This window comes from Dendrobates tinctorius, unplaced genomic scaffold, assembly GCF_039654945.1.
Source record: "Dendrobates tinctorius isolate UK_male_01 unplaced genomic scaffold, ASM3965494v1 ptg000007l, whole genome shotgun sequence".
Classification (NCBI taxonomy): domain Eukaryota; kingdom Metazoa; phylum Chordata; class Amphibia; order Anura; family Dendrobatidae; genus Dendrobates; species Dendrobates tinctorius.
In genome coordinates, this window is record NW_027361675.1 from 44,769,668 (window position 1) to 44,794,592 (window position 24,925).

The 24,925-nt window shown below is 47.5% G+C and overlaps 1 protein-coding gene across 6 annotated transcripts in view; it reads left to right on the forward strand.

The window, feature by feature from the left end:
- REPS2 (RALBP1 associated Eps domain containing 2) overlaps window positions 1-24,925 on the forward strand; it is a 301,690-nt gene that overhangs the window by 177,274 nt on the left and 99,491 nt on the right. For all 6 annotated transcript variants that reach the window (XM_073574130.1, XM_073574114.1, XM_073574109.1 and 3 more), the window contains exons 11-12: window positions 2,513-2,579; window positions 7,987-8,055. In XM_073574130.1, coding sequence (XP_073430231.1) covers window positions 2,513-2,579; window positions 7,987-8,055 — 136 coding nt within the window. The remainder of the gene's footprint in view (window positions 1-2,512; window positions 2,580-7,986; window positions 8,056-24,925) is intronic.

Consider the following 24,925-nt stretch of genomic DNA (forward strand, 5'->3'; position numbering starts at 1 on the left):
GGCCCTGAAGACGCTAGGCTTCAAAAAACTATGTCAGCACTAAGGAATATACTGAAGACAGAGCTACAGGCAAAAGGAGATTCAGCTCACCCCAGCAGGGGATGGCAGAATACTGAAAAGCAAGGAAAACAAAAAAACAAAACAAAAAGGCTAACAGCCAAAACAGAAAACTTAGCTTTAGGAGCAGGAATCAGACTGGTGTCCTAGGAGTCCACAGAGAAATCACCCGCAGGGCAGAAGGGTGTCGGCAGCCTTATTTCCAGTCTGTGACTCCACTCAGCCAGTCATCCTCATTAGACTCAGGTGCCTGATAATCAGGCTCATTACCTTCCTTCACCAGAATAGGGGGTTCACCAGAATCCAGTGACGAAGGGGAAAATGAACTCACAACAGTCGAGGGAAGTCCGTTGCAGAGAGAGAGCTCAAAAGTTCAGGTTCCCATTGTTTTCAATGGGGTTCTGGTTCAAGTTCGGATACAGTTCTGGTAACCAAACTTTGAAATAAAGTTTGGGTTGGGTAACAGAACCCACACTTCCACGGATCTGCTCTTCTCTAGTCTTAATTATTGAATTCATGTTCTCATTTCCCTCTTAAATATGCCAGGTCAAAATGTGAATGGTATTATGGAAAAATAGAAGTATTTAGGAACCACAGTCACTTTGTCATGCAGTGGCAGGCCATGTAAAGTTACAGAGTGGGGTGCTGATGCGCATAGAGCATAAAAGTTGCCAATGCTCTGCAGTTGCGAACCTCTACGGACATTAACATCAGCAAAAAAAACTGTGCCCCCCATAGCTGCATGCCATGGGATTCCATGGCCAAGGACCTTCATGCAAGCCTTGCGTCATCAAACATCATGACAAGCCCCAGATAGAATAGTGGAAAGCACTGCATGATGAAGCCTGACAAATCATGCTTCTTTATCTGGCAGTCTGATGGATGAGTTTGGGTTTTGCAAAGGACAGAAGAATGTTGCCTGCTTGACTGCAGTGTGCCAGCTATAAATTTTAATGGCATCGGGATTCTACTATGGAGATGATTTTCAGGGGTTGACCTAGGCATTTAGTTGCAGTGGAAGGAAATCTTAATGTTTCAGCATACCAAAACATTTTGGGCATTTGTATTCTACCAACTTTATGGGAACAGTTTTGGAGGATTTTTTTCTGTTCCAGCATTACTGTGTCCCAGTGCACAAAACAAAAGGCATAGCTGGGTAAGACTGCTGTGGAAAAACATGACTGGTTCACAGAGAGCACTGACCTCAAGCCCTTCAAATATCTCTGGGATGAACTAGAGTGAAGGCTGGACACCAAGCCCTCTCTTAGAACTTCATTGCCTGACCTCAAAAAGCTCTTCTGGAAAACTGGGCAAAAATTAATAATAATAATAATAATAATAATAATAATAATACATTTTATTTCTATAGCGCCGACATATTCCGCAGCACTTTACATTTCAGAGAGGATTTGTACAGGCAATAGACATTACAGCATAACAATAATCACATAGATTATAACAAATACCAAGAGGAATGAGGGGCCTGCTCGTAGAGGCATCACAGAGGCACTCTAAAATCTTTTAGAAAGCTTTCTCAGTATAGTGGAATCAGTTTTAGCTGCAAAAAAGGGGACCAAATCCATATTTCCGCTAAAGATTTAGAATGAGATATCTCTGTTAGTCCTGATGGCCGTAAGTTTTTTAGTTTGCAAAATATTTAATTACATTTTCCAAATAACAGTTTTCTTTGGTTATGTAGTCATATTTAAACACAAGACAGTCCAATGTAAAGCTGTGAATGGGAAACAACCAAACAATCAACAAATTTAAGCATTGCCTCAACTAGGTGATAGGAATATTTGTAGAAAGGCATTCGTAATTAAATCAGCAATGTTCTTTTTTACCCCAGTTCTCATGAAGAGATACCAAGTTCAACAACAAACTCAAAAGATAAAAAGCATAAAAACTCATATAGTTTACATTACACATTAAAACCTGGGTCGCCAAACCATAAGGCTATGTGCACACATACTTTTGAGAGCTGCGGATTTGTAAAAAAATGCAGTTAAATCCGCAGGTCAAAAGTCCTGCAGTTTACCTGCGGTTTAGCCCTGCAGTTTCACACCTCATAATGGATAAGGTGTGAAACCACAGCGGATTCCGCACAAAGTATTGACATGCTGCGGATCGTAACCCGTGGAAAAAAACGCACCGTGTGCACAGCGTTTTTTGTTTTACCATTGAAAACAATGGTACTGTAGGACCTGCAGGTCAAGAAACGCTGCGGATCCACAGCAGAATCCGCACCGTGTGCACATGGCCTTAGGCATAAAGCTTAACCAAAACCAAAGACAGACATTGAAGGGAAAACATATCCCTTCAAAATAAGGAACATTTCCTTTGTGCCAATTCACCCTAGATATGTGGCTCTGACGATAAAATGCCAATAATTGGGAGCGCAGCATTTATTATGGATCTATATCATGTAAAATATAATTTTTCTTTTAACAATTAGAAGACCACCACAGAAGTACCAACCAGTCAAAATGCATTAAAGGAAAACTTGGTGAAGGACTTAGAAGGTATATTATTATTATGGTTCTTCATTTATGGAAACCATTTTTTCTTTTGTTACCATGTAATATTTTCAGCTCCATGCTTCTATTGCATACTCTTCTCCGCTATACTTTCTGTTTTTCAAAATATAAGATGATGACAATTAATGACAGCAAATTGTAGACCATAACTTTTTTATTTATTGTGCTCTTCTTTATGTGAGAAACATGAGATTATGTGATCTATACCTTAAGACAGTGGTCCCCAACCTTTTTTGCACCAGGGACCAGCTTCAAGCAAGATCATTCTTCCATGGCCCGGCAGGGCGGGGATGGAGGTGGGGCAAGGGGCGGGTCCTTGGTAATATGGGGGTGGGGCTATGGATGGAGTTGTAGTATGTATAGCAAGATGGTCCCACACATATAATCCCCCCATGTATAGTATGATGGCCCAACAAAGTACTGATATATTATTATTATTATTTATTTATATAGCGCCATTAATTCCATGGTGCTGTACATGAGAAGGGGGGTTACATAAAAAGTTATAGATATCGTTAACAGTAAACAAATTTACAATGACAGACTGGTACAGAGGGGAGGGGACCCTGTCCTTGCGGACTTACATTCTACGGGATAGTGGGAAAGAGACAGAAGGTCGAGGGTGCAGCAGCTCTGGTGGTGATGAGGCGGCAGCTCAGGCGGTGGTGAGATGGCAGAATGGTCATTGCAGGCTATAAGCTTTCCTGAAAAGATGGGTTTTCAGGTTCCGTTTGAAGGATCCGAAGGTGGTGGATAATCGGACGTGTTGAGGCGTGGCGTTCCAGAGGATAAGGGATATTCGGGAGAAATCTTTGAGGCGGTTGTGTGAGGAACGAATAAGTGTGGAGGAGAGTAGGAGGTCTTGGGAGGATCGAATAATTTGTGAGGGAAGATATTGGGAGATTAGTTCAGAGATATAGGGAGGGGAAAGGTTGTGGATGGCTTTGTAGGTCAGTGTTAGTAGTTTGAACTGGATTCGCTGAGGAATTGGGAGCCAATGGAGGGATTTTTCAGAGGGGGGAGACAGGGGAGTAGCGAGGAGAGAGGTGGATTAGTCGGGCAGCAGAATTGAGGACAGACTGGAGTGGTGCAAGAGAGTTAGCAGGGAGGCCACAGAGGAGAGTGTTGCAGTAGTCAAGGCGGGAGATGATGAGGGCATGTAGAAGAGTTTTAGTAGATTGAGGACTGAGGAAGGGACGGATTCTGGAAATATTTTTGAGTTGGAGGTGGCAAGAGATTGGACGTGTGGTTTGAAGGACAGAGCAGAGTTGAGATTTACTCAGAGACAGCGGATTTCAGGTGCGGGAGAGCGCGTGATGCCATTTACCATAATAGATAGATCGGGTAGGGAAGATATGTGAGATGTAGGAAAGATAATGAGTTCAGTTTTGTCTACGTTGAGTTTTAGGAAGCAAGAGGTGAAAAAGGAGGATATCGCTGATAGACACTCCGGGATTCTGGACAGCAGAGAGGTGACATCTGGGCCAGAAAGGTAGTGTCATCTGCATACAGGTGGTACTGGAAGCCATGGGACTTTATGCGTTGTCCTAGGCCAAGAGTATAGATGGAAAAAAAGTAGGGGTCCCAGGACAGAGCCTTGGGGGACTCCAACAGGAAGGGGGTGGGATGAGGAGGTAGTGTTGGAGTGGGAAGCGCTGAATGTGCGGTCAGAAAGGTACGAGGAAATCCAGGACAGGGCAAGGTCTTTGATGCCAAGGGAAGAAAGAATCTGTAGCAGTAGGTAGTGGTCAACTGTGTCAAAGGCAGAGGACAGGTCAAGAAGGAGGAGGATGGAGAACTGTCTGTTAGCTTTGGCTGTGAGTAAGTCATTAGTAATTTTGGTCAGGGCAGTTTCAGTGGAGTGGTGGGGGTGGAAGCCAGATTGCAGGATGTCAAGGAAGGAGTTAGATGAGAGGTGGGAGGAAAGTTGAGCATGGTCATGCTGTTCAAGGAGTTTGGAAGCGAACAGGAGCAGTGATATGGGGCGATAGCTGGGCATAGCAGTTGGGTCAAGGTTTGATTTTTTGAGGATAGGTGTTATGGTGGCATGTTTGAAGCCAGAGGCGAAGGTACCAGAAGTTAGGGATAGGTTGAAGAGATGGGTTAGAGCTGGAATGATCATGTTAGTGAGGTTGGGGATCAGGTGTGAAGGGATGGGGTCAAGTGCACAGGTGGTGAGGCATGATTTGGAAAGGAGATGAGTAAGCTCTCCTTCAGTGATGTTGGAGAGGGAGGTTATTAGGGAAGGGCAGAGGTCTGGTATGTGGAGTGATTGGGGTGGTGGAACTGTAAAGGTTTGCCTTGTTTGCCACCTACTTCAAAAACAAGATTGACCAAAGTCCTCAGCAGAGATGAGGGGAGTTGGAGGTGGCAGTGATGGGCGGAGGAGAGAGTTGAATATGCTGAACAGTTGTTTTGGGTTGTGGGATAATGAAGAGACAAGGTTTGTGACATAGGTCTGTTTAGCAGAGGTGAGGGCTGATTTAAAGGCATGTGTAGCTTGTTTGAAAGCAGTGAAGTCGTCTGGCAGGCGTGTTTTCTTCCAACGCTGCTCCGCCACCCTGGATGCTTGTCGAAGTATTTTGGTGAGGTTGTTGTGCCAGGGTTGCCTATTGGTTTGTCGCACTTTGCCATGCATGAGAGGAGCGACTGAGTCTATGGCTGATGTGAGGGTGGCATTGTAGAAAGCGGTGGCACTGTCCGTGTTGTGGAGTGAAGATATGGAGGACAGAGGTAGAAGAGAGTCTGAGAGTCTGTGGATGTCTAGGTGTGCGAGGTTTCTGCGAGGATGTGCTAGTGGCTGGACATGGGGGGCAGGTGAGAAGGAGAAGGATGAGAAGGTGAGTAGATGGTGGTCAGATAGGGGGAAGGGAGAGGTTGTGAGATTAGATAGGGAACAGAGGCGGGTGAAGATGAGGTCTAATGTATGTCCATCTGTGTGGGTGGCTGTGGAGGACCACTGAGTAAGTCCAAAGGATGAGGTAAGTGACAGGAGTTTTGAGGCTGCTGGCTGGGGGGTGTCAATGGGGATGTTGAAGTCCCCCATGATGATGGTGGGGATGTCAGCAGAGAGAAAGTGGAGGAGCCAGGTGGAGAATTGGTCGATGAAGGCAGTGGCTGAGTCCGGTGGTCGGCATATGACAGCCATTTGGAGACTAGAGGGAGAGTGAATACGGACAGAGTGAACCTCGAAAGAAGGGAGGATAAGGGAGTGTGGGGGTTGGATAGGATGGAGGAGCAGTTTTTAGAAAGGAGGTAACCCACTCCTTTACCTTGTCTGTTGCCAGGGCGAGGAGTGTGGGTAAAGTGGAGGCCGCCATAACTCAGTGCGGCCGGGGAGGCCGTGTCAGGGGGTGTCAGCCAGGTCTCAGTGAGGGCAAGGAAGGAAAGGTTGCAGGAGGTAAAGAGGTCGTGGATCACGTGGAGCTTGTTGCAGATGGAGCGAGCATTCCAAAGTGCTCCAGAAAGAGGGTGCAGGAGGGAGGGGGTCAGTGGCACAGGTTTTAAGTGTGAGGGATTGCGGTAGTTTGTCTTAGTGTGAGAAAGATAGGGGTGGGGATTAGTGGAATGTATGAGGCAGGGGGGCCAGCAGGATTGGGGGATATGTCACCAGCAGTGAGAAGAAGCAGAGAAAGGGAAAGCAGGTGGGTGAAGGAGAGTGATCGTCTTGTATTGTATTTTAGTAGGAGAGGTCTGAAGTTAAGGAGCATGTCTGCAGATAAAGCGAGGTGGGAGGAGTAAGAGTGAAGGGGAGATAGTTATTTGGTTCGAGGGTGCAGGGGTTTGGGGATAGCGAAGGAGAGTGAAGATTAGTGGAGCAAAAACGGTGAGGGCAAATGTGAGCATGGTTAAAGAGCAAAAAAAAAAAAGCAAGTAAAGTAAGAAAGCAGTGGTTAGTCTTAATGATTTCTGGACTATTTCTGGTATATGTCTCATGTATATTTCTCATGTATATATATATATACACTGTATATACTCGAGTATAAGCCGACCAGAGTATAAGCCGAGGCACCTAATTTTGCCACGGAAAACTGGGTAAGCTTATTGACTCGAGTATAAGCCGGATATGCATTGTCCCCTCATTCCTATCCCGGTATGTGTGGTTCTCCCATCCTGTCCAGCTCTGTGTGGCTCCCACCCTTGTATGCATGGCTCTGCTCCCACTCTCCCATCCTATATGCATGGCTCCGCTCCCACTCTCCCATCCTGTATACATGGCTCCGCTCCCACCCTCCCATCCTTGTATACATGGCTCTGCTCCCACTCTCCCATCCTGTACACATGACTCCGCTCCCACCCTCCCATCCTTGTATGCATGGCACTACTCCCACTCTCCCATCCTGTATGCATGGCTCTGCTCCCACTCTCCCATTCTGTATACATGGCTCCGGTCCCACTCTCACACATGGCTCTGCTCCCATTCTCAAATCCTGTACACATGGCTCTGCTCCCTCTCTCCCATCCTGTACAGAAGGCTCCGCTCCCACTCTCCCATCCTGTACACATTGCTCTGCTCCCATTCTCCCATCCTGTATACATGGCTCTGCTCTCACTCTCCCATCCTGTATACATAGCTCCGCTGTCCCATCCTGTATGCATGGCTCCCCTGTCCCATCCTTGTATACATGGCTTCCCTGCCATCCTTGTATGCATGGCTCCACTGGGCTCCCCCCTTCCTCCCCCATCATACTTACCCTGACACCGTCGCTGCACGTCCCTGCATCTCTATCCCGCCGCGTCAGCTTCTTCCTGTGCGGTGCGGTCACATGGTACCGCTCATTAAGATCATGAATATGGACGCCACGCCTATGGGAGAGGAGTGGCGTCCATATTCATGACCTTAATGAGCAGTACTACGAGACAGCTCAGCACAGGATGAAGCTGCCACACCAGGACAGGGATGCAGGGATGGAAGGTGAGTATCGATGACTTCTGGAAGCCGGCGGTTGCAGCTGTCACTACAGTGCTACAGCCGCCGGCTCCCTGTGTGTCCAGCTTTTGAGCCTGGCTCCGCGGACCGGCAACAGAAGTGCAACGGCCCGGTCCTGGGCCACGGACCGGTGGTTGGGGACCCCTGCCTTAAGATGTTGCATCGTTGTGATACTGTAATGCTAAAAAGTAATTAATATATACACAGAAATTTAGACCTCGGTTCTTTTAATGACCGAAAAATTGAGGTATTCCATAAATTATGTAGTCTAACACGTACCAAATGTAGAAATTCCAGCAATATTAGACATGCAATCCTTGATAATCTGCCGAATGTGACTACATAAATGTACTTATGGGGCCAACTACAGAATATTCTTAGCACAGCTTCCTGTGCATTAGACGGACTGCGTATGTTTCCTGCATAAATAAATAACATTTTACTATTTTTCTTTAAATCCAGCTTTAAAAGAAAACCCCAAAATTAATCTTGGACCAACTGAGACAAAAAAGTTCCAGTCCTTCAAAACAGGTAATCTAATATTTAAAGCTCAATGTGGATGTGTGTGTATGTCCGGGATTGGCATCCGCACCGTCGCAGCTAAAGCCACAAAATTTGGCACAGTCCAATTCACCAAACAATTTTGCCCCTATCTACATAATGGGGGAAAAAAGTGAAAGGAAAAGTGATGGAGGCAAATTGACAGCTGCCAGATGTGAACAAGGGGGACTTAAAGAATGAGAGCGATGGCGCCAAAGAGTATATACCGTACAGTTGCTAAGGTGGGGCCCTGACATGGGATACTCACCACACACGGGGATATGAACACACACACAAAATGCGCCACACAGTACCTTGTACTTCAACACATATACCACCCTCAGCACACATTTCACCACACATACACCAACCTTGCCACATAAAAGTCGAAGCACAAAACTCGCCACGCTGTCTCAGAGCTGTTTAAAAGATGAAAAATGAGCTGTGATTGGTTGCTATCAGCAACAGTTTTCTTTGTAGACAGTTGTGGTAACTGAGGCCTATTATTCTTATCATTTCTATGGTGTTATCGTCCTTCTGTAAAGCTGGAAATAACACAATTTGTTACCGTGCCAACACAGACCACCCTCTGACACAGACTGCAGGGGGAGCCCAGTATCACACAGGTTAGGATTTGATACACAGCTCAGCAGGCAGTATCACACAGGATAGGATTAGATACACAGCTCAACAGTCAGTATCACACAGGATAGGATTAGATACACAGCTCAGCAGTCAGTATCACACAGGATAGGAATAGATACACGGCTCAGCAGACAGTATCACACAGGATAGGATTAGATATGCAGCTCAGCACACAGTATCACACAGAATAGTATAAGATACACGGCACAGCAGACAGTATCACACAGAATAGGATTAGATACACGGCTCAGCAGTCAGTATCACACAGGATAGGATTAGATGCACGGTTTTTATGTGCAATATAATCATTATAATTTGTTATAACTAGAGTTGAGCGACTTTTGGTTTTTTAGGGTCGCGTTTCGTTTCGTGAAACCCGACTTTTCCAAAAGTCGGGTCGAGCAAGATCGTCCGATTATAGGGAAAAGTCGGGGTCGTCCCGAAACACGAAACCCAATGTAAGTCAATGGGGAATAAAAGTCGGCAGTGAAAGGAGGACAGGAAACACACCTACAGTGCCCATTTGAATGCCAAAAGCATCAATTCTTCTTACTTAAGCTTGTCAACCTTAATTAACTTCATAATACAAGTTACGCACTGAAAAATGGGGGTTATTTGGCTAAAGTTGTGGGGGGGGGGCTGGCTCCAGGTTTTCATGTGCCCTGGGCGAAAGAGCGCCCCTTTAACACATACCACAACTCATCATGCTCCGATACGGCAGAGAAATAGCGGTATAGTACAATGAAAAATACTTCACTTTTTACATCTCATGACAAGGCCCATCTACAGTCATGGCCAAAAGTATTGACACCCCTGCAATTCTGTCAGATAATATTCAGTTTCTTCCTGAAAATGATTGCAAACACAAATTCTTTGGTATTATTATCTTCATTTAATTTGTCTTAAATGAAAAAACACAAAAGAGAATGAAGCAAAAAGCAAAACATTGATCATTTCACACAAAACTCCAAAAATGGGCCGGACAAAAGTATTGGCACCCTCAGCCTAATACTTGGTTGCACAACCTTTAGCCAAAATAACTGCGACCAACTGCTTCCAGTAACCATCAATGAGTTTCTTACAATGCTCTGCTGGAATTTTAGACCATTCTTCTTTGGCAAACTACTCCAGGTCCCTGATATTTGAAGGGTGCCTTCTCCAAACTGCCATTTTTAGATCTCTCCACAGGTGTTCTATGGGATTCAGGTCTGGACTCATTGCTGGCCACCTTAGAAGTCTCCAGTGCTTTCTCTCAAACCATTTTCTAGTGCTTTTTGAAGTGTGTTTTGGGTTATTGTCCTGCTGGAAGACCCATGACCTCTGAGGTAGACCTAGCTTTCTCACACTGGGCCCTAAATTATGCTGCAAAATTTGTTGGTAGTCTTCTGACTTCATAATGCCATGCACACGGTCAAGCAGTCCAGTGCCAGAGGCAGCAAAGCAACCCCAAAACATCAGGGAACCTCCGCCATGTTTGACTGTAGGGACCGTGTACTTTTCTTTGAATGCCTCTTTTTTCTCCTGTAAACTCTATGTTGATGCTTTTGCCCTAAAAGCTCTACTTTTGTCTCATCTGACCAGAGAACATTCTTCCAAAATGTTTTAGGCTTTTTCAGGTAAGTTTTGGCAAACTCCAGCCTGGCTTTTTTATGTCTCGGGGTAAGAAGTGGAGTCTTCCTGGGTCTCCTACCATACAGTCCCTTTTCATTCAGATGCCGACGGATAGTACGGGTTGACACCGTTGTACCCTCGGACTGCAGGGCAGCTTGAACTTGTTTGGATGTTAGTGGAGGTTCTTTATCCAACATCCGCACAATCTTGCATTGAAATCTCTTGTCAATTTTTCTTTTCTGGCCACATCTAGAGAGGTTAGCCACAGTGCCATGGGCTTTAAACTTCTTGATGACACTGCGCACGGTAGACACAGGAACATTCAGGTCTTTGGAGATGGACTTGTAGCCTTGATATTGCTCATGCTTCCTCACAATTTGGTTTCTCAAGTCCTCAGACAGTTCTTTGGTCTTCTTTCTATTCTCCATGCTCAATGTGGTACACACAAGGACACAGGACAGAGGTTGAGTCAACTTTAATCCATGTCAACTGGCTGCAAGTGTGATTTAGTTATTGCCAACACCTGTTAGGTGCCACAGGTAAGTTATAGGTGCTGTTAATTACACAAATTAGAGAAGCATCACATGATTTTTCGAACAGTGCCAATACTTTTGTCCACCCTCTTTGTTATGTTTGGTGTGGAATTATATCCAATTTGGCATTAGGACAATCCTTTTTGTGTTTTTTCATTTAAGACAAATTAAATGAAGATAATAATACCAAAGAATTTGTGTTTGCAATCATTTTCAGGAAGAAACTGAGTATTATCTGACAGAATTGCAGGGGTGTCAATACTTTTGGCCATGACTGTATTTCTCCATACAGAATCATTGGTCCCATATAATGTTTGAAACAGTATATGATGAGCTCCACATAATGCTACAGTATATGTTGGTCCCCATGGATGAAGCTCCACTGTCTTATGGGCCCAAATAATGCTCCAAACATAATGGGCCCCATTTCTAATGCTCTAGTGTATAATGGGCCCTGTAAATGCTGCTCCAGTGTCTGATGTCCACCTTTGGAATGTTCCAGTGTATGGTGGGCCCCATCTATCATTCTCCAGAGTATAGTGCTCCCCAAAAATTGCTGTCCCAACATTGAAAACAATCAAATAAGTCTCCTCGCTAGGGAATCCCTGTACTAGTCTGGACTCCTCGTCGTCCCCATCTTCCATCTCACTGCACAGTATTTCAACCTTGCAAGTGCTGTGATCCTGAGCAAGCAGGGGGGGCACACTCGTTGGCGACGGCACTGGCACAGGGCCTCTGATAGTACGGTGGTGTGTCTGATGGCGGGTGGGCCGAACCTGCACTTTCATCTGCAGCTTCCTCTTTGTCACCGTGTAAGATGGAACTGTATATGGGAAGGGTAACCTGAGTTTCATCAGGGTCAGATTCAGGCCGTGTAGCGTGCGAGGGGAATGTAGTGGTCTGGGTCAATGTACCAGCAGATTCATCGAGCAGTGGCTGGGCATCAGTGCACTTGTGTCGCCCCCAGGAGTACGGTCGCCACAGTGGCATTACCTTCTTCCTAGGGAGTGTGATGTCATGCTTGGGAGCAACGAACGATCTCTCTAGCAGGTTAACTGATTGGGCGGCGTTATTCCCACGAGTCATGACCCTCCAAACAGCGTTCATGAAGGCAAAGTGTTTGTTTTACGTGGGCAGTATGGTTGCAAAGCTGAAACTTAAAGGAATGTCCAGAAGGGCACCACCAGGAGTGGAGCCTACGGTTAAATTCGACTCCACCTGGGAAACCTCAACCATGCCAGCTACAGAACAGATGCACACATTGCAAGCGTAATTCCGTTAACGAACGAGACTCCGTCATGCCCCGCGGTCCGAGTCCGGCTTACTAGAGGGACACGTGAGGCTCTGGAACATGAGATTGGCCAATAACTGGTGTGTCATGCCCTTACATGTCCGTGGCTGCATGTGCGCTACACTGAAAAGGCCAGCGTTTGTCGCTTACAGGTGCAGATAACCCGCTGAACAACGTTAGTGATGGGGATCACTGATTACAATTATTACCCGCGAACAATGATTTCCCAGTAAGTGCAGGTCAACTGCAGTTCCGGAATTAGGCCTAACCGTCATTCCTGAAAAAATGAAAAACTTACGTGTGCAAACCACAGGTGCTGTAGCTTGCTTAACAGCTCGCCAGCCGTTCTCACGCCCAGTATGGATTACACGTGATTGCACAAAGGTTAGAAAGGGTACCGTATCCCCAGATAACATGTATGGATAGCGTACACATTCAAAATATATGTCTCAGGAGGCAGGCTCAGACGGTGTTAGGCCCAGTATGGATTGCACGTGATTACACAAAGGTTAGAAAGGGTACCGTATCCCCGGATAACATGTATGGATAGCGTACACATTCAAAATATATGTCTCAGGAGGCAGGCTCAGACGGTGTTAGGCCCAGTATGGATTGCACGTGATTGCACAAAGGTTAGAAAGGGTACCGTATCCCCGGATAACATGTATGGATAGCGTACACATTCAAAATATATGTCTCAGGAGGCAGGCTCAGACGGTGTTAGGCCCAGTATGGATTGCACGTGATTGCACAAAGGTTAGAAAGGGTACCGTATCCCCGGATAACATGTATGGATAGCGTACACATTCAAAATATATGTCTCAGGAGGCAGGCTCAGACGGTGTTAGGCCCAGTATGGATTGCACGTGATTGCACAAAGGTTAGAAAGGGTACCATATCCCCGGATAACATGTATGGATAGCGTACACATTCAAAATATATGTCTCAGGAGGCAGGCTCAGACGGTGTTAGGCCCAGTATGGATTGCACGTGATTGCACAAAGGTTAGAAAGGGTACCGTATCCCCGGATAACATGTATGGATAGCGTACACATTCAAAATATATGTCTCAGGAGGCAGGCTCAGACGGTGTCAGGCACAGTATGGATTTGACGGCCCAGATTACACAGCGGAGGAGCAGGGAGAGGTAAAGATTGCAAATGCTGGGGCCCTGCCCAAGCAAGGGGGGCCCACTCGTGGGCATCGGTACTGGCACTGGGCCTCTCATAGTACAGCGGTGTGTCTGACGGCGGGTGTGCACCACCACCGTCAGAGACACTTGATTGCACTATGAGGGACCCTGTGCCAGTGCCCGCGCCCAAGAGTCGGCCTAACCACCTGTCCAGGCAACGGCACTCGCACGGTGTCGTGCGCTAGGTGGTGACCCTGGCCATGGGGAGGGAGGCAGCACAGTTAGGGAGTTTTAGAAAGTGGCATATGTTGATGTTGGACATTCAGCTGATGCAAAAGGCGAAATAGGTCAAGTCCCAGGAAGAGGTGGACCAAAGCAAGCCATTTTTCTGTCACCCTATGTGTCATCAGGGGAAGGTGGGACAAAATCCTTGGAAACCCATGCATGGTTCATTTTAATGAAGGTTAGATCATCCACATTTTGGGTTGACAGACGGGTCCTTTTTTCTGTCAGGATTGATCCAGCTGCACTGAAGACTCTTTCCGATAGCACACTTGCAGCTGGGCAAGCGAGCTCCTGTAAGGCATATTGTGCCAATTCAGGCCAGGTGTCCAGTTTAGCGGCCCAATAGTCAAAGGGGAATGACCTGTGTGGGAGAACATCGATATGGGAGGAAAAGTAGTTTGTAACCATGGTTGACAACTGCTGTCTCCTGTCACTTTCCATCGATGCAGTATTACCAGTTGTGTGAGCGGTATTTGAAAAATCAGTCCACAACATTGTCATGAAACCCCTGTCTCCAACGCCACTTCTGCTGTGTGCACCACGAACACCTCTGCCAAGCTGCCCCCGGCCCGTACGGCTCGTGTGAGAACCATCACCGCTGCTGTGTGCTGGGAATGCCTCAAGCAACCGATTTACCAGAGTTGCTTGTTTATTAGCCAATATTAGGTCAAGGTTCTCCTGTGGCATGATGTTTTGTAATTTGCCTTTATAGCGTGGATCCAGGATGCTGGCCAACCAGTAGTCGTCATCGTTCATCATTTTGGCAATGCGGGGGTCCCTTTTTAGGATCCGCAAGGCATAATCTGACATGTGGGCCAATGTTCCCGGTGTCAATGATGCACTGCGAGTGCTGGTTGGAGGAGCACTTTCTGTCAAATCCACATCCCTCCAGTCACGCACAAACCCTGTACCAGACCTTGCCACGCCAACATTTTCACTTGCCCCACGAGATGCATCCTCCTCCCCTAAGTAATCATCCCCATCATCATCCTCCTCCTCCTCTTCTTCCTCCACCTCGTCCAGGAGAGGTCCCTGAGCAGACAATGGCTGAATGTCATCAAGGATTCCCTCCTCCTCTTCCTCCTCATCAACATTGGCTGCAGACGCCTGCTCCTTAAGGTGCGTCAAAGTTTGCATGAGCAGACGCATAAGTGGGATGCTCATGCTTAGGATGGCGTCGTCTGCGCTTACCAGCCGTGTGCATTCCTCAAAACACTGAAGGACTTTACAGAGGTCTTTCAGCTTCGACCACTGCACACCTGTCAACTCCATGTCTGCTCTCAAAGTGCCTGGCCGTGTATCCTCCCACAAATGCATTATGGCCTGCCTCTGCTCGCATGTGCAGGGTGGAGTTCCACCTTGTTGCAATGTCGATAATGAGGCGGTGGTTGGGAAGGTGGAGCAATCGCTGCAGCTTCTGCATACGAACGGAGTGTACAGGCGACCGGCGGATGTGCGTGCACAGTCTTCGCACCTTCTGGAGCAGGGCTGTTAACTCCGGATAATTTTTGAGGAAACACTGCACCACCAGGTTCAAGGTGTGAGCCAAGCAAGGTATGTGGCTGAGTTTTGAAAGGGCTATGGCTGCCACAAAATTACGGCCGTTATCACTAACTACCTTGCCTGCCTCAAGATGTACACTGCCCAGACATGACTCAGTTTGTCGCTTCAAGTACTCGGCCAGCACCTCGGCGGTATGTCTGTCGCCCAAACACATCATCTGCAACACAGCCTGCTGACGCTTTCCACTAGCTGCTCGATAGGGGGACACATCGTGTGCAACAGTGGCAGCTGCAGATGGAGTGCTCGTACGACTGCGCTCTGTGGACGAGCTTTCGCTTCTGGAGGAGGAGGAGGAGGAGGAGGAGGGTGGAACGCCTACAGCCAACAGTTTCCTATACCGTGGGCTAGGCAGCACTGTCCCACCACCGCTGTCCCCTGTGGACCCTGCATCCACCACATTAACCCAGTGCGCAGTGATGGACACGTAACGGCCCTGGCCATGCCGACTGGACCATGCATCAGTTGTGAGGTGCACCTTTCCGCTCACTGACTGCTTGAGTGCATGGACAATGCGGTCTTTCACATGATGGTGGAGGGCTGGGATGGCTTTGCGAGAGAAGAAGTGGCGACTGGGTAGGTCATAGCGTGGTACTGCATAGGCCATGAGTTCGCGGAAAGCTGTGCTTTCCACCAACCGAAAGGGCATCATCTCAAACGAGATTAGTTTGGCAATGTGGGCGTTCAAACCCAGTGTACGCGGATGAGAGACTGAGTACTTTCTTGACCTACTTATAGTGTCTGGGAGGGTGAGCTGGACTTGAGAGCTGCATATGGTGGAAGTAGCGGTGGACAGGGCGGACTGAGAGAGGGTTGATGATGGTGATGGAGTTGGTGTTTTTTCTGATGGCCTAGAATCAGTCTTTCGTTGATATAACAGTGGGATTCCCTGACTGCTGTGGCCTTGCAACGACACCTCAACATTTGCTGCTGTGCTAACTGGTGGGCTTACAGTGGGGGAAACAATGTAGCGTTGATGACTACCTTCGTTGTGATCAGTTGCACATGTGGCACTTGAGGTTTGGTGTTGTGTCCACGCTTGCAAGTGCATGCTGGTTAAATGTCTAAGCATGCAACTGGTATTCAAATTTTTCAGATTTTTCCCTCGGCTAAAGGTCTTTGCGCACTTCTTACAGATAACCTTGGCCTGATCATGAGGATTTTGTTCAAAAAAGTGCCACACTGCACTCTTCCTACTTTGGCAGACATTTTGCGGCCTAGCACGCTGTGATCTTTTGACCCTCTGGACAAGCTGTCCAGCAACTCTTTTGATGTTTGGAACCTGTCTTTGGAGTGCTCCGGGCCTGCCAGATAACAGCTGTTGCGATGTCGATGTCTGCTGTGGATGCTCCTCATCTGAGCTATTGGAAGCAGCACCCTCTTCCCCCAATGGATGCCAATCTGGGTCAACAACTGGGTCATCCATCACCTCCTCTTCTATGTCATGTGCACCTTCCTCTGTGTCACCGTGTATGGTGGTATAGTGTGCGGGAAGGGGCACCTGAGTCTCATCAGGGTCAGAATCTGGCTCTGTACACTGCGAGGACAATGTAGTGCTCTGAGTGAATGTACCAGCATGATCATCCATCAGCGGCTGTGCATCAGTGCACTCCATGTCAGATTCATCTTGGCCTGGGTAATTCACCATTTGACTTGATAATCCAGGCATGGTATGTGAAAACAGCTCCATGGAGTAATCAGTAGTATGGCCTGCGTCATCCTTCAATCTTGGTTGGGGTGAAGGACACAAGGAAAGGTGTGGTTCATGAACATGAGCCTCCAATGACGACTCAGTGCTTTTACTTTTTACAACTGAAGAAGAGGAGGCGATAGAGCTGGAGGTTGAGTCAGCAATGTAAGACAAAACTTTTTCCTGATGCTCTGGCTTTAAAAGCGGTTTGCCAACTCCTAGAAAACTAAGCGTTCGAGGCCTTATGTAGCCAGACGATGACGCAGGCTCAACACCTCCTGCATTCGGTCCTATTTTGCTCTTGCCACTACCATCAGATCCACCACCAACACCATCATTACCAGCTGCCAACCCCCGCCCAATTCCACGGCCTCTTCCACCAGCCTTCCTCATTTTTGGTAGAAATGTAGACAAAATCCAACAAACTATATAGTATGTAAAACAAGGTACAAGGTGTCTATAGGACAGGGGAGATTTTGAATTTCTGCACACACTTTTGGACACTGGACACTTTTGGATTGTGTGAGGCCCACTGATATCTGAGCGCTATGTGACAGGCTCGATGGCACAGCTGTGACCTAAGTGACTAGAGGATAAGTGAGATTTTGAATCTCTGCACACACTTTTGGACACTGGACACTTTTGGATTGTGTGAGGCCCACTGATATCTGAGCGCTATGTGACAGGCTTGATGGCACAGCTGTGACCTAAGTGACTAGAGGATAAGTGAGATTTTGAATCTCTGCACACACTTTTGGACACTGGACACTTTTGGATTGTGTGAGGCCCAATGAATATCTGAGCGCTATGTGACAGGCTTGATGGCACAGCTGTGACCTAAGCGACTAGAGGATAAGTGAGATTTTGAATCTCTGCACACACTTTTGGACACTGGACACTTTTGGATTGTGTGAGGACCACTGATATCTGAGCGCTATGTGACAGGCTCGATGGCACAGCTGTGACCTAAGTGACTAGAGGATAAGTGAGATTTTGAATCTCTGCACACACTTTTGGACACTGGACACTTTTGGATTGTGTGAGGCCCAATGAATATCTGAGCGCTATGTGACAGGCTTGATGGCACAGCTGTGACCTAAGTGACTAGAGGATAAGTGAGATTTTGAATCTCTGCACACACTTTTGGACACTGGACACTTTTGGATTGTGTGAGGCCCAATGAATATCTGAGCGCTATGTGACAGGCTCGATGGCACAGCTGTGACCTAAGTGACTAGAGGATAAGTGAGATTTTGAATCTCTGCACACACTTTTGGACACTGGACACTTTTGGATTGTGTGAGGCCCAATGAATATCTGAACGCTATGTGACAGGCTCGATGGCACAGCTGTGACCTAAGTGACTAGAGGATAAGTGAGATTTTGAATCTCTGCACACACTTTTGGACACTGGACACTTTTGGATTGTGTGAGGCCCACTGATATCTGAGCGCTATGTGACAGGCTCGATGGCACAGCTGTGACCTAAGTGACTAGAGGATAAGTGAGATTTTGAATCTCTGCACACACTTTTGGACACTGGACACTTTTGGATTGTGTGAGGCCCACTGATATCTGAGCGCTATGTGACAGGCTTGATGGCACAGCTGTGACCTAAGTGACTAGAGGATAAGTGAGATTTTGAATCTCTGCACACACTTTTGGACACTGGACACTTTTGGATTGTGTGAGGCCCAATGAATATCTGAGCGCTATGTGACAGGCTCGATGGCACAGCTGTGACCTAAGTGACTAGAGGATAAGTGAGATTTTGAATCTCTGCACACACTTTTGGACACTGGACACTTTTGGATTGTGTGAGGCCCACTGATATCTGAGCGCTATGTGACAGGCTCGATGGCACAGCTGTGACCTAAGTGACTAGAGGATAAGGGAGATTGGATTGCTTTTAAAAAAGCAGTTTGCGGAGCAGTGGGTAAACAGCAATGCCAGCCTGTCAGGAAGCCTTAAAAGGCAGCCCAACAACCAACACCACTGATACACCACAATATAGCCTCCCCTTGCACTGCACACACAGTGACTGGTGTGTTGTGCAGGCCAAATTGCTATCAGCAGCAGAAGCAGTTTTTTTTTCTTCTCAGCAGGACAAAAAAAAAATTGGGATTGCTTTTAAAAAAGCAGTTTGAGGCCCAATGAATATCTGAGCGCTATGTGACAGGCTCGATGGCACAGCTGTGACCAAAGTGACTAGAGGATAAGGGAGATTGGATTGCTTTTAAAAAAGCAGTTTGCGGAGCAGTGGGTAAACAGCAATGCCAGCCTGTCAGGAAGCCTTAGAAGGCAGCCCAACAACCAACACCACTGATACACCACTATATAGCCTCCCCTTGCACTGCACACACAGTGACTGGTGTGTTGTGCAGGCCAAATCGCTAGCAGCAGAAGCAGTTTTTTGGTCTTCCCTGCCTAACGCTCTCCCTACAGAATCAGCAGCAACCTCTCCCTATACTGAGATCGGCAGAAGTAAGATGGCGGTCGGCGTGCACGCCCTTTTATACCCCCTGTGACGCCCACCAAAGCAAGCCAATCACTTGCATGCCCTTCTGAAAGATGGTGGTGACCCGTGCCTATGTCATCACGTTGCCCACAGTGTCCGTTGATCCTGATTGGCTGAAAAAGAGCGCAAAACAAACTTTTGAAACGCGACTTTGGCGTGTAAGTCGCCGACCTCGTGGCCGACCTCATCCTAGGGTCGGGTTTCGTTTCATGAAACCCGACTTTGCCAAAAGTCGGCGACTTTTGAATTTTTTCGACCCGTTTCGCTCAACTCTAGTTATAACTAACTACAGTTGGTTACTATGCCCAGGCAACGCCGGGCTCTTCAGCTAGTCTAATATCTTCTAACATCTTCTTGTATCCATAATTGTACTCCATTCTTGTTATCTCTGCCACACATCTAAGTGGTCTGTATAACCCCTTCCCCCTTTTCTGACCTTTGCTTAACATTTGGCCTGGGCAGTCACACCCCACTTTCACTCACAGCTGATTGTGTTTAGCTGCACATATATTCAGCACCATGGGTCTGCTCCAGATGTAGTCGGCTCCATCTACTTCAAAATCCATATTTCAAAGTACATTTTTCTAAGTACTCTGAATTAGACTAGAATTGGACTGTAAGGTAATGGACTATAACACCACAACAATGTTTCACCTTCTTTTTACTATCACCCCCATACTACTCTATTTCTCCCTAACTCCTGCAATCCCTCCACCCTTTAAGGAACTAGTCATTTCCCCCTCTATCCTTCCCAGCCATCTCACTTCTTCGTCACAACTGTTCCTCCACATACAATCCTTTTTCTCCAGACACACACGGCCGCATCATGTCCTATCCTGCTCCCACCTTCTAATGCTCTGTCTACTACTCCTCATTGCTGGCGATGTATCCCCAAATCCTGGCCCTCCTCAACACATCCCCACACTCATTTCTAACATCCTGCCACGATCCTCTACACTTTTTTGCAACCATGACAACCTCATACCTATTCTTCCAGCCCCCACTCCCCCGGTCCCCCTACCTGGAGCACTATAGAATGCACGCTCTCTCTGCAACAAGCTATCGTTTATCCATGACTTCTTTATCACCAACAAACTCTCCTTCCTTGCCATCACTGAAACCTGGCTCACTCCCTCTGACACAGCCTCTCCTGCTGCGCTTTCCTATGGCGGATTCCATCTCTCTCACACCCCTTGCCCCAGCAACAAATGTGGTGGAGGAGTTGGTTTGCTCCTCTCCGTTACCTGCTCCTTTACCCCAATTTCTTTGCCACCCTCTGCTACTCTTCCCTTGTTCGAGGTGCACTCCGTCCGCATCTATTCCCCCTCCAACCTCCAACTCGCTGTCATCTACCACCCCCCAGAACTAGCCATCTCCACCTTTCTCGACCACTTCACCACCTGGCTACTCCATTTCCTTTCTGCTGACATCCCCACCATCATCATGGGCGACTTCAACATCCCCATTGACACTTCCATCCCAGCTGCCTCTAAACTTCTATCGCTCACGGCTTCCCTTGGCCTCACTCAATGGTCCTCTGCGGCCACTCACAAAGATGGTCACACGCTGGACCTTATCATCACCCATCTCTGTTCCCTCACTAATCTCAATAACGCACCCCTCCCCCGTCTGACCGCAACCTACTGACATTCTCTTCCCTCTCCTCTCCTACTATGCAACCCCCGCTCCATAAACTCGCTCACCCTCGCAGGAATCTCAAACACCTCAATTTACAATCACCCTCTGAGTCCCTTCTCCCTCTTACAGACATAGCTTCCCTTCATGACACAGATGCTGCTGCCACTTTTTATAACACCACAATAACAGCAACACTTGATTCGGCTGCCCCCCTAACGCAGAGCAAAACTCGTACAATCAACAGGCAGCCCTGGCTGACCAGCCTGACCAAAGAACTGAGACGGGTTTCCAGGGCCGCTGAGCGGAGATGGAAGAGAACCCATTCTACTGAGCGCTTCAGCGCATACTAGCAGTCCCTTGCCAGCTTTAAGTCCACGTTCTCTGCCGCTAAACAAACTTACTTCGCATCTCTCATATCCTCTCTGTCTCACAACCCTAAACAACTCTTCAACACTTTCAATTCTCTACTCCGTCCCACAGCACCTCCTCCCCCTCCTCTAATTTCTGCTGAAGACTTTGCCTCCTTCTTTAAGCAGAAGATCGACACAATCAGACAAAACTTTGGCCCACAGCCCCCAATGCCCCTCTTAGCCACTCAGCCCTGTTCTGCAAAAGTCAGCTTCTCCACCATGACAGAAGATCAGCTCTCCACCCTTCTGTCAAGATCACACCTCACCACTTGTGCCCTCGACCCACTCCTGTCTCACCTCATCCCTAACTTGGCCACAGTCTTCATCCCATCTCTAACACACCTCTTCAACCTTTCACTTACAAATGGTGTCTTTCCCTCATCATTCAAACATGCCTCAATCACTCCCATCCTCAAAAAGCCCTTCCTTGATCCATCCTCTGTGTCTAACTATCGCCCGATATCTCTTCTCCCTTACGCCTCAAAACTACTGGAACAGCATGTATATCTTGAACTGTCCTCCCACCTCTCCTCCTGTTCCCTCTTTGACCGGTTACAATCTGGCTTCCGACCTCATCACTCAACTGAAACTTCCCTAACTAAAGTCACTAACGACTTACTAACCGCCAAGAGCAAGCGACACTACTCTGTCCTCCTTCTCCTGGACCTGTCCTCTGCCTTCGACACCGTAGACCATTCCCTCCTGCTACAGACTCTCTCATCACAGACTTGGCCCTATCCTGGATCTCATCATACTTAACAGACCGAACATTTAGTGTCTCCCTCTCACACACCACCTCCCCACCTCGCCCCCTGTCTGTTGGTGTCCCTCAAGGCTCTGTCCTAGGTCCCCTACTATTCTCCATCTACACCTTTGGCTTGGGACAGCTCATAGAATCCTACAGTTTGCAGTATCACCTCTATGCCGATGACACGCAGATCTACCTATCTGGACCCAACCTCACCTCCTCACTGACTGAAATCCCACAATGTCTGTCTGCTATCTCAGCCTTCTTCTATGCTCGCTTTCTCAAACTGAACATGGACAAAACAGAATTCATCATCTTTCCCCCATCTCACTCTACCCCTCCACCAGACCTATCCATCAATGTCAATGGCTGCTTTCTTTCCCCAGTCCCGCACGCTCGGTGCCTTGGGGTGATCCTCGACTCTGCGCTCTCTTTCAAACCACATATCCAAGCCCTCGCCTCCTCCTGCCGCCTCAAACTCAAAAATATTTCCCGGATCCGCTCATTCCTCAACCACGAAACCACAAAAACACTAGTGCATGCTCTTATCATCTCCCGCCTCGACTACTGCAACCTCCTACTCTCTGGCCTCCCCTCTAGCAGTCTGGCTCTGCTTCAGTCCATCCTACACTCTGCTGCCCGACTAATCCACCTGTCTCCCCGCTATTCCCCAGTCTCCCCCCTATGCCAGGCCCTTCACTGGCTTCCTATTGCCCAGAGGCTCCAATTCAAAACCCTAACCATGACATACAAAGCCATCCACACCCTGTCTCCTCCATACATCTGTGACATGGTCTCTAGGTACCTATCCGCACGCAACCTTCGATCATCTCAAGATCTCCTTCTCTACTCCCCCTTATCTCTTCTTCCCACAACCGCATACAAGACTTCTCCCGTGCTTCCCCCATACTCTGGAGCTCTCTGCCGCAACACATCAGACTCTCACCATCAACGGAAACCTTCAAGAAGAACCTGAAGACCCACCTGTTCCGACAAGCCTACAGCCTGCAATGATTCTCGGTCTACTAAACCACCGCACGACCTGCTCTACCCTCTCCTACTGTATCCTCACCTGTTATGAATGAGCCACCGAAGGAGGAAAAAACAAAAATACAAGCTAAGTCCAGAAAACCGGAGAGGTTGGTAGCTATCGGATTGCAGACCCCTGATCCTATCCACAACAACTAACAGTAGCCGTGGGGGGTTCCTACGATGCCCTAGACCCCTCGATCACAGCTGGAGAACTAAATAGGCCTAAAGAAAGGGGAAATCTAAACTGCTCAAGAGCAGACCCCAAAGCAATAGGCAGCCCCCAACATATAATGACGGTGAAGCAAGATGAAAACACTAACACAGATAGAAAGATAGGTTGAGCAAACGATGGGGCCCAAGCTAACTAAAAAGGACAGGATAGAAAAGCTGCTGTCAGCAATCCGCAAAAAACCCTACCAAAAAATGTCCCAACCGTCTGATAGGAAAAACAGGCCCTGAAGTCGCTAGGACTTCAAAAAGACTATATCAGCACTTAGGTAAATTCTGAAGACAGAGCAAAGAGACAAACTGATCAGAGACAACAATGGAACTCAGCACACCCCCGACCGGGGATGGCTGAACTCCAAAAAACAAGGTAAACAAAACAAAACTAATAAGTTCAATAGCAGAGCAAAAACTTATCTTTGGGAAGCAGGAATCAGACTGGTCTCCAAGAATCCAGCAGAGAAATCACCAGCGACTCAGAAGGGCGTCGGCTGCCTTATATCCAGTCAGCAGTTCCTGTTACCCAGTCATCATCTACCAGATCAGGTGTTTGGTAATCAGCCTCTCTACCTTCCTTCACCAGAAGAGGGAGTTCGTCAGACATCGACGGTGAAGGGGAAAATGAACTCACAACAGTACCTCCCCCTTGAGGAGGGGTCACCGAACCCTCATCCACGCCACCAGGGCGATCAGGATGGGCCCAATGAAAGGCACAAACCAATCTTTCGGCATGAATATCGGATGCAGGGACCCAAGAATTATCCTCCTGGCCATAACCCTTCCATTTAACCAAATACTGGAGTCTCCGTCTAGCCAGGCGAGAATCCAGTATCTTCTCAACCTCATATTCCACATTACCTTCAACCAATACCGGGTCAGGAGGTGCCACCACAGGAACTACTGGCTCAACAAACCTCTTTAACAGAGACTTATGAAACACGTTATGGATCTGAAATGTAACAGGAAGAGCCAATCGAAAAGAGACTGGATTAAGAATCTCCAAAATCTTGAAAGGTCCAATAAATCTAGGTTTAAACTTTGGAGAAGCCACCTTCATAGCGATATTCTTTGATGACAACCAAACCATATCACCCACCTTAAACTGGGGACCAATGGTCCTATGCCGGTTGGAAAACCGCTGGGCCTTTACCTGGGAGAGAGACAACTTATCCACCACTTGGTCCCAGATCTGGTGCATTCTCTCCACCACAGTGTCAACACCTGGGCAGGCAGAAGGCTCCACCTGCCCTGAAGAGAATCGAGGATGAAACCCAAAGTTACAAAAAAAAGGTGACATCAAAGTGGCAGAACTAGCTCTATTATTTAAAGCAAATTCGGCCAAGGGCAAAAATGAAACCCAATCATCCTGATCAGCAGAAATAAAACATCTCAAATACGACTCCAAAGTCTGGTTTGTTCTCTCCGTCTGCCCATTGGTCTGAGGGTGAAACGCAGAGGAGAAGGACAACTGAATTCCCAGCTTGGAACAGAAAGTCCTCCAAAATCTAGACACAAACTGAACTCCTCTGTCAGATACAGTGTT